The sequence below is a fragment of the Passer montanus genome, unplaced genomic scaffold (genome assembly GCF_014805655.1).
Source record: "Passer montanus isolate IOZ18808 unplaced genomic scaffold, ASM1480565v1 scaffold62, whole genome shotgun sequence".
Taxonomy (NCBI): domain Eukaryota; kingdom Metazoa; phylum Chordata; class Aves; order Passeriformes; family Passeridae; genus Passer; species Passer montanus.
The window spans coordinates 2,474,107-2,492,218 of record NW_024371260.1 but is presented as its reverse complement, the minus strand read 5'-3'; the positions used below and the strand labels follow the sequence as shown (position 1 = coordinate 2,492,218).

Sequence of the window (18,112 nt, the reverse complement as noted above, 5' to 3'; positions counted from 1 at the left end):
TTCCTCTGACTTTCACTGATGGCCCCACACATTCTAAATACCTGCCTATGTCAACACACAGTTCATTCACTGTGACACAACCTCAAGCTTTTTCTTCCTTAGATCCAGTCACAAATCCTGCTGTCCTGCTGGGAATCAACATCCCCCCTTTCACTTCAGTAAGAGAGACACCAGTTAAGGGGATTAAAACAGTCTCTAAACAGGTTTAAAATCTTTTGTCTTCTTCACGGAGCCAATTGCCTGGAACTTCAGCATTTCAGCAGGGAACAAGAATATTACTTCAGGGAAATATCAGTGGTTCTGATATTGTCAGAAACAATCTCACTCACACTTCTCTAAACTATTCACAGCTCTTCTATTGTGTGCAGAGCATTTTCAGCATAAAAGGACCATAACAGAACAGCTTCTCTTCACAGTGGTTACACAGGTTTAACTCATGGTTTGTACGTCTGAGATCATGAGTTCAAGAATATTCTCATTTCTTCTCTACAGAGCCAGCAGTGCAGCTGAAGGATCCTGGATTTGCCTGAGAGATGGCATCAGCCACACTTCAAGTGGTTCCTCATAGTTTGATAAGTGTAGAAAACCACTACGGTTTGCTTCAGAAGACAACTGGAGTTATTTGTTCTCTCAAGAAACAAAGCATTCCTCTCTCTGATGAAGCATTTAACCTCAGATCAAACTGACAGATAAGATTCTGATGTGAAGATAAATAAAAACTCCTTGGAGATGAAGAGCATTGAAATGTTTGGGGAGGTGAGTAACACCAAAAACCAGGGAGGTTCACAGTATCACAGCCGAGATTTTAAGACACAATTTGCCAAAATTGTGCAAACCCAAAGCCAGCCATGCTGTAAGGCACACAGGCTAGTAGTCACTTGGCTGTACTGCATTTGGTGACTTTCAGGGGGGTTAAGTTTACCAGAACTACCAGCAGATACAAATAATTTGCTTGTGAGCAAGTGTAAGAAGGAGAGACTGAGCTGTTGTTTACAGAGCCTCAGAGCAGCATCCCTGTGAGTGGCTTTGAGTGACAGGCTTATTCACAGCTAATGGCAGCATCTCCAGAACTTCCCACAGATAATGCCAATATCGTTGCACTTTGTTAAACAATATTGGATTTCCACCCCTCCCATCCCTGACAACACACAGGCTGAGCACTCACATGAATGAATGAAAGGAACATATTTTTCCTCTCGCAGCATTATCAAGACCTAGTTTTTAATTGCTCCAGCACTGGTTCAGTCAATCCAGAAGTTGGTTAACTACCTCTAAACATGCTGCATTTATTCCAGCCATCTGACTGAGCATGATTTTTACCTATTTCACTGTTATTAGGATCAAACCAGGGTAACTTCCCTGTCTCTATCAAGAACTCTCACTCTGCCTTGCAAGGAGCAGCGGTTACAAGTAGTAGCTAATAACCCTCAAGGGATGCCAGGTACAAAAGGTCCAGGAACTCAGGTGGTTGTGAGGCAGCTGGAAGGTCCCAGCGCTGGGTTCTGGCAGGATGGAGGCTGTGAGACCGAGCACAAGCTCACCCAGCAGATGGCAACAGCGGTACAGCCCTTGGATCAGCGCTGTCCTGAACCGGGGATGGGTTTGCCCCTTTTCCCACTACACACATCCAAAATCCTCACAGGCAGAAGCAGATGTATCACATAGGGCAGGAAGGCTTTGGGGGGCAGAGGAGAAGAAAGAAGAAACAGACGGTAACATTCAGGTGATTCAGTTTCTAATCCAGAAAAAAACCCCCACTGATTCTGCAACAGAGTTCAGTCAGTGCCCTTAATCTCCTTTTCCCCAGTTAACTTTTACAGGAAAAGCAGAGCTGCTACATAAATTGAGTATCCAGGTAACGCTCCCCTTTTTATTACAGCCTCATGATTCACTAGCACAGAGCAAAGAAAGGTGAGGCCAAACTGCAATATTCCTACAGACCACAGAGAAGGAGCAACAAAGCAGAGCTTTGTCAGAAGCACCTTTGTGGTGCCCGTTGCTTTTCGTGTCAGATTTACAACCTTTATCCTAACAAACCTCCACGGAGACAAAGACAGGTGGTTATTAGCATTTCCTGATTTTAAAACAAAATCACCACCAAGGGCAGAGGCTGTGTGAGCTGGAGAAAAGGCAGATTGCTCCCTGCTCCACAGCAGGTGTCAATTCATTGGTATTTAGGCTCCTGCCTTCCAAGAGATTGCAGCAGGAATGTCTGAGCCTGAATAGGAGTTAGGAGACTAAACACCTTTAGGCATCTTGGCACAGAGCCTCCAAAAACTACATTACAATGCACTTTACCAAAAACACAGGCAAACAAAAATCCCAGCCCCAAAAAAAAGATAAATAAATTAATCTAGGAAGTCTTAGAGATTTTCATTACCTGTTGAATCCATATGGGCTAAATGGCAAGGCTTGAAGTGGTCACTTGATTGAAACTAAAATCATTGAGGAAACAAATATACATTCCTCAAAGACAGGAAAAAGGAATCTGAGTCACATCAGCTGAAAGACAAGATACTTAGTCATAGTGAAGTTCAAGGTCCTGGGCTCCAGTGCTTCATTCTGGACTCCTGAGCCTGAGCCTCCTCCTCAGCCCTTTGCTGGCAGCAAGGAGCCAGGCATCCTCCAGGTACCTTGTGCCACACATGATTCCCAAATCCCTGCCCTCCATCAGCTGCAGGAGATGTGTTTAGGGAGTGTGAATGAATGGACAGAGCTGAGAGCTGCCCTTGGGTGCTGAGCCCCAGCCAAGGTTACCTCTGCCTGCAGTGACCCCAAGACATTTCCTCATCCTTTACAATGCACTCTGCTTCACAGAAAGGGACATTTTCTTATAATTTTGTCATTTCTTAATGTGACATAAACATTCTCAAAGACTGAATGCTTTCAAACAATTTTCCTTCTAAGACTTGAACAGTATTAAAGAATTCTACATGAGCCTGGATGTCCAAAACCAGCCTTTTTCACAAAATGAAAATTCAGTGTCACTGCTCCTGATCAGTCCTCAGATCTACTCCAGGCCAGCACCACCCAAGATTAAAAACCTCCAGGTTCAGACTCCTTTGTGGTCTACAGATTGCATGTTGCAGAATAGTTCCCAAGCAGCTGATATCAGCACCCACTATTGCCACTCTCTAGATCTTACCAGAGTTATTTCAGTTCTGAATTGCTGAGGTTGGACATTATTATTATTTGTATTTCAGAACACATAAAAAAAGACCTAAACATGACTGAGAAGTGTCTGTTGTGCAGGAACAGCAGCTCCCATTTACAATCAGAATAAGAGACAACATAAGGATGAAATGAAATTACAAAAAGAGCCAAACAAGAAGGCAGTAACAGAATCAGAATTAGAATCTGGATCTGCTGAGCAATCCAGTATTGTGTCCTTAGGTTCATATCTTCATTACAACATTAACATAAATTAGTATAAGCTGACACTGCCAACAAAGGAAACAATTGTGCATTCTGCAAACCTCACTTGTGCATTTCTGCCTCTGCAGCAAAAGGGAGGACAAACAGCAGCTCTCAGTGTTCGTTACACTACAGCCTTGTCCTCCATTCAGAAAGGAAAAAAGGTGTTGAAAACACAACTCTCAGCTCAGACTGTGCAAAACCTTCAGGATTTGGTGTCACAATTGTGTACACCACTGTCTGTGCCACACCAAAGTGAGGGGAGTGACATGTTTGAGCTCATTCATTACAGGGATAACAGGGTGTCTGTTCGGATTGGATTCAAACTGCACCAACAAAACCCAAACCCAAGCCAGGTCCCATCCTTCCCTCACTCCCTTGTGCATGCAGAACAAGCAGAACTGCAGCATCAGGTCACATTTTATTTTTTAGCTGCAAAACCAGTGAAACTGGGCAGTTTCACAGAAATCTAACTCTAATTGAAGGTCCTGTCAGACAGCTGGTGCCAATTCACAAAATGTCACCTGTCTGCCTGTCCTTCAGCTCAGTTTGTGCCACGGAGTGCTCTGGGTTGGAAGGGAGCTCAGGAGATGCCCCAGCCCAAGCCCTGCCATGCCAGCAGCTGCTCACAGCCAGGCAGATGTTGGAGCCCCAGCTGAAGGGCAGCTCAAGTGCTTCTCCAGGCTAATCTGATGTACCACATATCTCAGCAAACAGGATTTTGCATGTCTGTGCACAACACTCTTTCATCAGATTACAAGGGAAAAGTGAGTCTAGACATGCCAGAGCATATTTGAAAAATAGAGGATTACTGAATTTGCCATATCCCTTCTTGATTTTGGACTCTCCCAGTGCTGCTGTAATAAGGACTAATGGCATTATATATAACCAAATTAAGTAAAAGTTAATTGCATTCCACTCAGATTTCCTTTCTACACAGCAATCTGCTTCCTCATCCATGTACAGCCTACACAGAAAAGTGGAGATTTTGCTGCAAAAAAAGCAACAGGTTTTGAAAAGTGTCTCAGCTGATGAAACATCAGAAAGCTGCACAAAAGTGCCAGGAGCTCCAAGCCACTGAAGATGAGTAATCACAGGAGATTGTGGGTAACTGTGATACTGAGGGGCCAAGGGATCAGTTGAGGGGCATTTAATTAACTTAATGGAGTAATTGCAACCAGTGGTTTAACTCGAGCTCACTCCCTTCCTAAGTTTTCTGGCAGATAAACTCACCCAAACATGAAAAGAGAAGCGCTGCATTTGGCAGGCTGGGCCTGACAAAGCTGAAATGTTATTTCTGAAGGCACAGGGTGCTCCAGGCAGCAGCTCAGCACTGTCACTGTCACTGTCACTGTCACTGTCACTGTCACTGTCACTGTCACAGCTGTGCAGGTGGCTCTGTGTCTGTCACAGCGCAGAGGCAAAACCAGATCAGAGCTGCATTTCAACAGAGGCATGGAAAGAGTTAAAGAGGGAGTCAAGGCCAGGCACAAGTGGGTGTTCTGAACCAGCCTGCAGAGGGATTCCTGAGCCCAGACCAGCTTTTGTTCAGGTCCAGACCCACTTGTGTTGGAATGCTGGAAGTGCTGCCCAGGCACAATGCAGACTTTCTCTCCCTCCAGCTATTTCTGCCTTTTCTTTGCACTTTGTCCTATGTTTGCACACTGACATGGCTTCATGTACAGCAATATGTCATGGACACCCAGAGTCATCAGCCTACAAATAAAAAATGAGTTCCCTAACAGTCGTTTGTGTGATATAGAAATAACTGGAATAGATCACCTCACTTCTGTAGTGCCAGAACACACAAATTATGCAATACACCCATTTCACATCTGAATTTCTGCACTTTCCTTTTTCAAACTCCTTGCAAAGCACACTGAGACAATGATAATGGCTTGATGGCTCTACTAGGAAAAGTAACACCAGTAAATGTGTAAGAAAGATAAGAACTAGGATAATGTCAATCAAGCATGGATTAATTATTTCACTGACAGGCTATTTTTAGTACACCTACAATATAAATATATTCAGCTAGTAAAAAATATACTTATCAGCACAAATTGTAAGCCAACAGAAAGCGAAATTGATCTCACAATTGTTGGATATTTAACCAAAATTACAAAATTATGTCCTGTGAAAACCCAGCCAAAACTTTCAGTGCCGTCTACTTCATGATTGTAGGCAGTAAATTAAATGCATTTCAAGCAAATGAGTCCTGTGTTGAATAAATGAAGTTTTGATTTAAATATTAAGCTAAATAATCTTTTTATTATTTATTTTAAATGCAAAAAACACCAGGCCTTCCTCCCTCAGATGTCTCCCATAGCACAGATTCATCTGCCACAGACATCAGTTACACAATTCCCTCCCTCCTACCCAATCTCCAGTCTACACTTGATGTGCACAATCACATCTGTAATCTCCAGAGCTTCCTAAGAGAAGAGCTCATTTTCCCCTGCTCGAGCTGTCAACACTGAAAAAAGAGCAACAGCCAACAATAGTTATTCTTTGAGCTCTGCATCTCCCAGCTCAGTTCAGACAACTCCATGGCACAGAGCCACAACCTGAGGCACTATAAATCCCAGTCTCATCAACTTCAAGAAACATTTTCCAGAAGCACTGGAAAGGATCAAGGAAAAAAGTTGCAATCTTTTGACAGTCTCATCCCAGGATACTCATCTACATTTTTTTACAAGTTTTACAAATTCTGCACATGAAGGTCTGTTCACACGACTGAAATCTCACAGACTGCACAAGCAAAGACAGAAGAAAGATTGATTCAAAGTTATCCTCAGTGTACAGGGCAATGGTTGTTTTGGGGATTTTTTAATACATTTACCCAAACTGTAGTCACAATACCAACTACACAGGAAAAAAGGGACTGAGGAATATACAAGCACAGTTCCCTCAAATTTAAGGAAAACTAGCTGTCCCATACGGAATATCAATACAATAAAAGTAAATTTGCAGAAAAAGAAGAGAATGCATTTTCAATACCATACTGTGAGATGAAAGGATGGCACCTTCCACTCACCTACTGTGAGGATGTTTGCAGAGAGGAAGTGGCAGCAGTTTCCCTCATGGAGAATGGATTCTTCTCTCTGTGTCAAATCCCCTGCTAGAGATTTTGGAGAAGTCAGAGCCATCTCAAGCTTCCAGAACAGCCTAGCAACAGTGCTTGTTCCAAGTCAAACAAAGCACTTCAGCGCAGATATCGGCAGAAAGTTTCAGTCAAGCAATGAAAATATCCCAGAAAAAGTAACAATTTCAGGATGTTGCTGCTTTGCTTGCTTTGGAAGTGCCAGTGAGTGCCTTCTCTGGAATTCCACATTCAGGAGACTGTCCTGGTTTAATTCTTTTGACACATATTCCACTCATTGAACAACAGGATTTGCAGTATCAGTGTGGAGAAAGAACCACAGAGCTCAGTCTTGACAGGATGGATGTGAGGAACCTTCCCAGGAGCAGAGGAGTTACAAACATTCCGTGGATCTTCCCAGTGTTTCTTGCATGTGGCTGCCCTGGAGAAGACATTTTTTAAAACAGTGCAAGTTACTTTAACTGTGAGATATTTACCACAGGAACACACTTAGGTGATGTGCAATGCACTGACCTCAGCAGACAGAAGGCACCAACTCTTCCTTCCCTCACCCCAGGATTTTCCACAGACAAAGCTCCATTTTTGCCAGCAGCAACTTCTCCAGAAGCCAAAGCACTCATGCTGGGGTTAATTATTCCATACACACAAACACACAGAGATATGATATGTACACATACACTTCATTCTGCACAACAAGTGAAGGTATTGGGTGCATTCCCAAAGGACTCTGCCTGATGATGGCTCCCTCATTCATTTCCATCTCCAACCCTTGAAGCTCTTTGCTCCTCTTACCTGCTGTCAGCTGTCTCCATCCTGTATCTGTCATTGTCTGGCATTCCCTTTCCCTTTCCTTACCCATCTTCTGCCCACTGGATACAGAAGACTCACCTTTCCAAAGCTTTCAGTGGACACCTTCCCCAGAGAAAGAAGGTCAGAGAGGCTCCCTCCAAAACAGCAATCACACCAGACAGAAAGCTGGGATCCTACCTAGTGCTGGTAACTGTTTGAATCTCTGGGAGTCTCCTTCAGTTTGTAATTACAAGTTGAGCTCTGAAACATTGCCCTAACATGTTTTGTTGTGAAAGCACAGATCCAGTTTGACATTATTTTAAAGAGAGAGGGCAATGAAGCTCACTATTAATTAAAGTGATTAGAAATAGAGGAGGGGGTTTGAGACATTTGTAGCAAAAAATGAGTAAGAGAATGCCCTGCTAGAGCATGTGCCTGTTTGAAGCTGTACCTCTCTCCTTGTGTTTGGTCCCTCATTCAGCTTCTTTGGGAAGTCACTTCCTCCCTGCCATTATCTTTTCACCAAGCCCCACCTTCTCCATTCTCATGCTGTTAAAAATTCCTCTGTTCAGAGGGAGCATCAGTCAGTGAAGTAACACAGGAACACCCTTATGTGGAGCCAAATGCATGGCAACTTCATCTAAGGGACAGCAGTGCTTGGCAATAATTATCCTGTAAAAATCAGCATCATTACAATCATTTGTTTCCACATTTAAATGGGAAATATCTCACAGGGCATCCTGTGGCTCTGCAATTGTTATGGACATCTCAGAGAGTGGCATTCATTTGGCAAATAATATCTTTATTACAGAGCACACATGGAGAAATCAAACCCCAAATTATAAACTTAGGGTAGATTTCAAAAGCTGACTGGATTGAGAGGGGAGGAAGATAATAGATTATCAAAAATATATCCTGTGCCCCCCATACACTCATTCTTGTACATGCTGTCACCTATCCCTGTAATTGTATCCCTTCATTATTCCCTGGCATATACATAATTAGGTAAAAGAATACAGAGCTAGCATTCTGCTTTAGACTGAGCAAAATCAATCCATACATTTCCCTCTATTCATTTAATACATTTCATGTATTCATTTTGTGCATCCCAAAATAAATGTTGGTTTGGGGGTTTTTTTTCCTCTAGGTTAATCCTTGAATCTATACCAGAAATACACTTACACATACAGAGCTGACTTGTTTTATTTAGAATGAAGCTCAAAGTTAGAAGGTATGTCAGGATGTAAATCAACTTGTCCAGAGAAAAAGCCAAAACTGCACCCAGCAGCATTTCTGGAGCTGCTCAATTGCACACTCTGGGCAGGTACTGCAGATGCCAGCACTGCCTCAGTTATCATCTGCTTGGTCATCTGGGCAACTCCTGACCACACTTTTGTAACCACTAGCCACCAAGTGCCATTTCTGGTACCTGTGCACTGACTGTTTCACCCTGGGATGAATCCAGGGGTCCCAGGCTCACAGGACAGAGGAACTGCTCTAACACCAAGACAAGATCAGCCCATTTCCTTTGCAGAAAGCTGAACCGGTGGGTAGGTGCTTTGCTGACTCTCTCACCTCTTTGCTTCAGGGCTTATTTGACAGGCCATTTCCTTTGGAGGAAGTTCAATCAGTGTGACTAATTAGACGCCAAAGAACAAGTCCATGAGGGCGAGGAAGACTGAATGGGCACGGGTGCTCCTGCTGGTGCCAGAGCAGCATCATTCCAGTGAAAGCAGCTGAGCTTCACATTGATGTGGCTTGTTAAATATTTTATTGTCTCGAGTTATGTCAAATTCATGTTCTTTGTGCTTTGTTATGATCTGAAAGTGAAGCTACTTTGAGGCAGCTGATCTCTGAATGTCTTCACTTCCCATGCAAAATTGTTCTTCCTGCACTCAGTCCCACCTTTTGAAGCTTCCTACAGGTCCTCAGAGTTCCATTCCTCCCCTCCCTCCCTTCAGCATACCTGTGCTGGTAAAAAATAAAAGCCAAGCCCCTCTTCCCAAACCAACCCCCACAAATCCTACGCAACCAATGGAAAAGTACACAATGGATCCCTAAAAATGCAGATTGGTATCTCAGAACAACATTCGGGGGCAGATTTCCTATTAAAGTAAAGGAAAGAAGCTCAGTTGGCTTTCCTGGCAAATCTGTAGTGAAGGTTGGATGATGGAAAATATCAGTTGCACTGTCTGGAAACACCTCACCTCTGTTACAGCAGGAACCACGGTGGGTCTGAGAACAGCACTGCTCACTGGCAGAAAACACCAAACAGCCAAAAGAGAGCAACTGTATCTGTTCAGACCACACGAACAAGATTTAAACTGTCTGCTCAGGCTGAGCCCTACCTAAGGTTATTGTGTGAGGTCCTGTATTCCCTTGGAATAAAGGACTTAAACCCTTGAGGCAGGATCTGTATCACTTACAGACAATAAAAGCTGTGTACACCATTAACAATTCTCTAGCCATTTTTATATACTGTAGTATTTAAAGCTTAACCCCACAAGACCTGCTTTTGTTCGGGAAGGTTTTGTGTGGCATCCACAGAGCTCAGACAAGCTCTGATATCCTCCCAGGACAGATACACTGATACCATGGATGAAACACACAAAAACCAAGCCATCACTTAAACCTGAATAGTTTGATCAGGAAGCAGATCAATGGATAAAAGATCAAAGCGCCATCAAATGGGAGGGAAAAAAAAAACCCTAATACTTTAAAGAATTTAAATGTGAGAGCTGGGATTTGCTTTTAAGCTGCAGTGTGGTTGCCTCTGACACGCTGCTCATTTGAAGGAATGCAGCTGCATTCAGCAGGGAATTGCACGGAGGTAACCTGCACGCCCAGACACGCCAGGACAGCCAGGGAAAAAAAGGAGAGGAGAGGAGAGGAGAGGAGGCTGCTCCAGGCTGGAACCAGGGCTGAGCCCACACCTTAGGGTGTGATCCCGCATTCCTCTTCCCAAGGGACCGGGCACACTCACAACAGAGACATGCCACTTAAGTCTCCTCTGTTAAAAGGAGAAAGTGCAGAAATGGCACAAGAGGACATCAGGATTCCTTCCTGGCAGGCTGCTGTGTTCACCTTCACCCAGAACATCCCACTTAAAAGGAGCACTCAACATTTGTCAGCTTTTCCTCACCCACCCCTTACAGCCTGAGCTGGAGCTGCATTTTTGTTGAATGATGTAACTGAATATTCCTTATGCAAGTCAGCAGACTTGTTATTAAATCCAAATTATTTATCTCAGGTTTGTATGAACCACGTCACACGACTTTAGCATTTACTTTATGAAACAAAATGTGAAATTTGTGACAATTTTTCTCTATAGGGATAGACTTGTTTGTAATCCCCTGCCCTATTTATCCTGAATTGCCAAAACCCCTCTCAGTTTCACCATCATTCCCTGTCACCAGCCAGTTCCCAGACCTGTCTGAAGTGACAATGGAAACACAGCAGCCTCTTGCTTCTGAAGAAAATTTGCATTTTGTATTAGCAAGGGAGAACTGGCAATTTCTATTAGGAGGCAAAAGGAACTAATTAAGCAAAGTTCTAGATCTCATCCAATAACTTGGCTCAAAAGAACTTTGAAAATAAAAGTTTCATACTCTAGACCACAAAAAACAAAAAGCCTCAGAGAAGAAATGAGGAAGGAAGATCTCCTTGTTAGGAGACAGAAAGTGAGGACTGCTGGAAAAGTTCTGCTGCATTTGGGAATTTGTGAGTCATACTGAGGAGAGATAGACTATGGGCTCCAATGCCACTTGTAATCAGATCTATCATTCCAATTGTTCATGCTGCCAATTGTGCTGGCAGCCTTGGTCACCCTCCAGAAGTCTGATTTTTTTTAAATAATTTTTTCTTCAATTTCATGTAAATGAGCAGGAATTTCTTTTAAGAATAATGTCTTTAATCAGACTGCTTGAATTCTGTACAGCAGCTTAGTGCTGCACTGATGAATCTCTTGGATATTAAGGATTAATTTATACTGGGGGAGTTAGAGAAAAGGCGGCAACTTGTCACCTTTCACAAGTCAGTGGCAGACATCAGCTTTCTCCTGAGGATGCCTGGTAGGGCCAAACACAAGAGCCCAAGCACAGGCAGACAGACACTAAGAGAATATTGCAAACACGAAAAACATGCTTGTGCTTGGCAACTTCAAGAGGACACTGCAGGGTTTGTTGTTGTTGTTTGGTTGGGTTTTTTTTGGGTTTTTTTTTTGCCAAATATCTAAACCAATTTCAATTATAGGTCTCCTTCTCTATTAGCAGGAATGGGTCTGGGAACCACTCAATCCATCCTCATTTTGTCAAACACAGGGCAGTGACGTGCACACATGGGAATTACAAGGCAGCAAGTCTTTAGGGCCTGATCCAATAAGTTTCAAAGTACAGCTCTGCTTTGCTCTCCACCTTATCATGGACTTTAGTACTTGGTTAGTCAATAAATAACATTACTTCAATAACCTCATCTCAGTCTAAACTCACAGGAGGGGAAGAAGTGGGATAGGTCACTTTACACTGTAGGAGACAAAAACCTGTTAAGTTATTTAAATAGAAAATATTTCACGTAGTCCTTGCAGCAATCCCACTAAATAATGCCATTATAACTCATCCCAAAGTTGTGTTCTTGAGGTTCTCCTCTGCAGGCTATAGAACCTCTTCCAGGCACCTCAATTGCAGCTGCCATTGTTTCCTCAGGCTCCATTCCTTAGTTGTTTTTTGTTGTTGTTTTTTTTGGTGTTTGGGTTTTTTTATTATTATTAAATAAAATACAAATTACATGTTTTCAGTTAAGGGCAGAGAAAACTTCCAGAGAATCCATTCCAGCATCTAAGGGCAGTAGGAAATCTGGAATAACAAGCTGTAGGTGGGTTATGTTGAAGGGGAGAAGAGGCAGGGAGGACCTTAAGTTACCTTACAGTAACTAATCCTGCAAGGAGAGCTAAGAGGAGACATCCTCTGCACACCAGACTGAGCACAAAAAGTGCTGTTTTAAGTTTCTACCTAACGGCCCTTGGCAAACACCTCAGGGAATGGGAACTACAGAGCTTGTGCAGCACTTTCAATCTCTCCAAGGAATGTTAACATGGAAAGATCCCTCACCTTCCCACCTGATCTCCCCTGTTATGTCTGAGGCAATCCAGAGCTCCCTGACAACTATTAAGATGTCAGAAGATCCTACAGGAGCCATTCCCTAATTAAATGGAAACAAGCGAGGCTGTGATGAACAATACAAGATCAGAACCAGGTACACCAAAATCAGTCTCTCGAGTTTCGTGCTGTATTTGTGATGCAAATGGATCCGAAATCCTCACTCGGGTTATGCTTGTCTTGATGTCTGCAGCCAGCCTTTCTCTCAGGACTGCACAGTCTCGTGTGCAGTCTGCCAGATAGCGAAGAGGAAGGAAGCTGAGAACTTTGTCTCAGCATGTGTGAAGGTTTGTCACAGCCTGCAGTGTGCAGGTACCTGTCCAATGACTCTGCTGTGCACCTACGTGTGCTGAGGGGAACTGCTCCACCCCCACAAAGTGAAGGCAGATTAAACAATGAATCAAAAGTTTGGAAATTCCCTACAGATTTAGAGTCTGTGCCCCAAGCAGTAACGTGGAGACCAGAGTTTCAGTGACTTGCAGCAAAATCTGGGCTGAGGGGCTGCACACAGTGGCCATGGATGGCTGTCCCCTCAGAACAGAGCTTGGCTCATGTCATGCAGGGCTTTCCTTCTCTGCCAGCTGAGCCTGGATGCATGGCCAGCACCTACTGCTCAAGTCACAGCTGCCAACAGGAATTGTCACAAGGGGTGGACACGAGGTTTGCCATCATCCAGCAAGGCCAGAGGGAACAGTGGAAGCAGAGGTGAGCTCACAAATGAGGTCAAGACAGTGGAAGTGAAGGAAGATTCAGGTATAACACTGGAGAATCTATTTCAATATTAAGATCAGATCAATTTAAGCTTATAATGGGAAGAAGTGGGTCATTTTAAAGATAACTAATGTAGAACTGAGATATCTGGGTGCATGAAAATTGTATTGCAGTAAATTCAAATTATCCTTAGTAACTGCAGGACTATCTTTGCTGAAAAATCTCTTCAGCCTCATCCTCTAACCCGTTCAAATTCATTTATACAGTAATTTTCTCAGCTCTGGACAAATTAACAAGAACAAATTCCAGTGATATTCACAAGTATGTTGTCCCTTTGAGCTATATTTAGGGACTGAGGGCTCTGTACCATTCATTTCAAAACCAAAGTGAGGTTGTTTTGTTTTGAAACTCTGAGTACAGGATTTTAGAAAAGCCTTGCACACCATATATTTCATTGCTCCGTTATTCCTGCACTAAGCTACTCTCAGCCACTTTAAGTATGGAGTAGTTTTTAATTCAGAAAAATTACAGAAATTATGAATGAAAACAAAAGACTTTTCAGACAATGTAGAAGGAGCTTGGCTATAAACTGGAATGTTATCATCCTTTTTTGCAAAGCCAGAATAAACTTGTTCTTTGGCTGGGAATAACCAAAATACGCTGCATTATAGGAGCTCATCTTGCCAACAGAGTCATTAAATATAAGATCAGGGAGCCCTGAGTGTTTCAAGATTCAGTTATACAGGTTTATATTATGAAAAAGAAGCAGTTCTGGTGAAATATTGTTTATTGAATAAAAAAGCCCACAGTTAACAGCTCTTCCATGACAAATATTTCTGTATCTGCCCACGGCCTGTGCTCTCTGTAGTAAACCCTCAGTGCCCAAAGCAGAGAGCTGTGCCAGGCAGTGCTCCTGCTGAAGAGCCCAGAGCCAAGTTAACATTTCTCCCTGTCCCCACAGCAGTCCTGAGGCCACCAGAACACCGTGACTCTGACACCACCCAGCCTTATTCAGATAACTCAGTGTCCTCGGCACCCGCTGACCTCCCCTCACTTGCACTGAACAGTTTCTCACACTCATCTCTCTGAGTAAGAAGGAATTCTCCCCAGCACAGTTTTGCACCCCCAGTAAGGACAGAAAAATCTCTCACAGTAGACAAAACTTTCACCACATTCTCTCACCACTTTGAGCTCCATTCTGAACATGGCATCAATTTCCTACCTCAAACCAATCACAGTCAGCAGTGACTCTTACTCTACTTCAGTTTTATTTTATAGCAGGCAACCTATCTCTACCACGAAACAGAACACGATTCTAGAAATTATCACCCTGAGGATTCAGGGTATATTTAAGACCTACATCTGAACCCTGAAGCCTGAGGCGTTTGGAGCATACACAGCCCCAGCAATGCAGCCATCCTTGTTATTTGCCACATCTCTGCAATTATCACCCACATTTTTATGCCAGGAAAGAACTGAAAATTATTTATCTATAGTCAAAAAGAATGAGTTTTGTTTTGTTGGGTTTTTTTAATTTAAAAATTTTCAAGAATAAAAACATGAATAACTCTTCAAAGTGTTGTGTATGTCTTTCTTCCCAAGTTAAGACTTGGCTGTTCAGTCACAGAATCAGCCACGTTCTGTTGCTAAACTGGTATTTTATTTAAATACCTGAAGTTTATTTTACATCCAACCTCTCTTATCCAAGTCAGTTTTCATTTTGGCTCTGTACACCTGGGAAAGCTCAAGGCTCAGGTTATCAGTTCAGAATGAATGCAGTAGTCTTTCGTTAAAAAAAAAAAAAAAAAAAAAAAAAGCAGTTGTCCAGTTAGAAAAGTCTAAACTTGAATCACAAATGTAGTTTGCTTCATCCCTACAAGCTCAGAGAATCTAAAAATTTAGGATTAATAGAATTCCAAGGTTCCTGAACATTTTCATGAACAAGAGAAAACATGATAAAATAAAACAAACATTAGACATGATGCTCTTTCCATTTTCCCCCTTCCTTCAAAAAGAAGACCAAAAGCAGTAGCAAATTCGATTACAGCTATAAGGCTGTGCACGCTCCTGGGCAAGTGTGTTACAAACCTTGTTTCTAAGAGCGAGAAAAAGTGTTAAAAGTACAGCACAGCGATGGCTGCAAGAGAAAGCAGAAAGCAAACGCCGCACACACCTTTGTCTGTCCGGGCCGGGCAGTGCAGAAGGGCTGTCCCGGCTCCTGTGCGCGGAGCGTCCAACCTTCATACCCGGGACAAAACCGGAAGGAGGGAGGGATGGATGGAGGGATGGATGGAGGGAGGGAGGGAGGGAGCGGCGGAGTCTGCAGCGAAATCCCGCCCCGCTTTCACATGTCGAGGGCTCCGATCACAAAGCAGCTTTACAGCCCCTGTTCAAACAGTTCAGCTCCAGGGTAACAAGTTCAAAGTGGGAGGAGGCAAGAGGAGTCGGAGGGTGGTAACAGTGCCGAGCAGACGTTTCGTTCCCTTTGCATCCGCAGAACCTGTTCTTCAGGTTGGAAAGTGAAACATCTGCCCGGTGCCCTGCTGGAAAGCTGCGCTCCGAACCTCTTGTCTCCTAACAGGTCTGCAGAGGCAAAATCAGATTTTTATGATGCACAGACAAGTAGCCTGTGGGAGGAAAAGTTAATCATTGCTGAGCAGCGAGGTTTTTTTACATTTTGGACTTCCTTGTGGTAACGTCAGCGAAGCAGCTCGTTCCCCTGTCGGGTCTGTTGGAAGGAAAGGCAGGGAAGCATGGCATGGAGATCAAGAAACTTGGCTTTCAAAAACGTAATTAAAAACACAACAGCTACGTTTCAAGAGATAATGGTGGCTTTCTGAAGTCACCAGTATCCATCAGAATGCAAAGGAGAATCAGATTTTCCTGGCAGATCATGGTGTAACAGCCAACGTTTTATGCACGTGTGTGTTTATATCTGTGTATGAATGTACATGTGAAAGCATATCACAAAATGGGCAGGTTACTTGGCATGCTGCACCTCCTGAGTTCAAAACACACTGGCAGGACCCCCACCCTTCAAAACATCACAGAACAACTTTTAGAATGTAATAAAATCCACATAATAAGTCAAAATGGGCATATACACAGAACTTACACACTTCAAATGTCCTAACACTTGTTGACAGTCTGACCTCCAGCTTTATATATGGTTTCCAATCTAATAATTAAGTGGTCATTAGTCAGGATTTCGGCTTTGCAAAAAAAAAAAAAAAAAAAAAAAAAAAAAAGGCAAAAACAAACCCTCTCGAGCTCTTCTTTTGTTTCTTGACCCATAAAATAAGAAAATCACATTTACCCACTTCAGCAAAAGGGCAACAAATATGTTTGGTATTTTTATTAACCACTGAGCTGTTGGATGTGTGAGATACACACAGCTGTGCCTTTAAACAAAAATCAAACCATGAGAGATTAGATTGGAATCCTGAACAAAATGATCCAAGGTTTGGTCAATCGGTCTTAATTTTATATATTTTAATAATTCTATAATTTAAGGTGGCAGCTTCGAGTTTCTTATTTAATAGATTTAAGTGTGAAAATGTCCCATTCCAGAGTTCACTTCCCGTGGGACATTTCCTTATGCAGCTGCGTCCCCTACTGTCGAACGCCGGAAAATGTGCCAATTTTTTTTCCCTAATTCCATTAATTTTACAGAGGGAACAACCCGCGATTCCATTGATGCGACACACCCTAACAAATAAAAACTGAGCAGCGCCTGGAGCAGGGAGGGAGGGATTAAGAATGTTTTGCTTATCTGTAAGATTCATCACAGCTTTACTTATCACGTACAACTTCTGGTGCTGCTTAATTAGAACTTTGATGCCACGATCTGTGCACAATTGAAAAGATTACAAATATCCAGTTTATTTGTGGTTATGTTTGGCCACAGGGAGCCTTTATTTGCTTCTCAGTAAAAAGAAAAAAAAAAACCCACCAAGCTCCTGCTCTCCCAAAACTTTCCAGTGAGTTCCTGCCATATCAGTCTGTAAATTCTTCAGGAAAACACCTGCTTTAATTCCAGTTAAAGCAGTTTTGTCAAGTAAATGAATTGAATGTGGTACTGTTTAGCTGTCCCTTTAGTTTAGCGTGCTGCAAAACTGAATTTATAATAATGCGGGGAAAAAAAATGTTCTGGCAAAAATTAATGTTTCAGACCTCAGAGTGTAAATATATATAAATACACACACACACGTAGAGGTTTATCCGCCTGGTACCAGGATTTTGGAGAAGGATGTACTGACGTGTTGATGTGTTTGTAACTTTGCTCTGTGGAGGGTTTATTTTTTGTTGTTTGTAGAGCAGAAAACAAAGGGCAGCTTGTTCAGTTTCTCCATAAAAACAGCTCATCTTTGAATGGATGCACGGAGGTTTTCGCAGCTGATAAAAAAGCAATGGCAGGACACTGAATACACCTTCCTTCTGAATTGTCCCCAAATTTTTTAAAAGCTGGAATAGGTGATGCCATGAAAAGTATCCCTGCTTTCAGCCTAAAACTGCGGGTAGTGGATGGCACCATGATGCTTGTCTCAATTCAACAAAACACAAAACAAAACAAAACAAAACACATTAAAAAAAAAAAAAAAGCTGCGGAAGGGCAGGAGATTTTGTACAAGGTTGTGGAGTGCACTTGGGGAGAGCTCATTCGGTGTGTTCCTTGTGAACGGTGTTCTGAAACATCCTAGATCTCACTTTTACCGTTCTTAGCACCTCAGCTGCGATCGCGGCGCTCCTTCACTTTACTTTTCCCTCCCTTTTCCCCTCCCCTCACAGCCTTTTCCTCCCCTTTCCGCCCCTTTTCCCGCCCCTCACGGTCCGTTTCCTCGCCCCTTTTCCCACCCCTCACACCTCTTCCCTCCCCTTGCGCTCTTCCCGCCCCTTTTCCCTCCCCTAACACTCCCTTCCCTCCCATTCCCGCCCCTCACGG

General features: G+C 43.0%; 1 protein-coding gene across 1 annotated transcript in view; it reads right to left on the bottom strand.

Moving 5' to 3' along the window:
• Positions 1-15,448, bottom strand: part of PLCH2 (phospholipase C eta 2) — a 75,508-nt gene extending 60,060 nt beyond the window's left edge. The window contains exons 1-2 of the mRNA XM_039727785.1: positions 15,344-15,448; positions 6,452-6,938 (exon numbers count right to left, since the gene is read on the bottom strand). Of these exons, the coding sequence (XP_039583719.1) occupies positions 6,452-6,563 (112 nt within the window). The 5' untranslated portion in view covers positions 6,564-6,938; positions 15,344-15,448. The remainder of the gene's footprint in view (positions 1-6,451; positions 6,939-15,343) is intronic.
• Between the last annotated feature and the right edge of the window lie 2,664 nt (positions 15,449-18,112).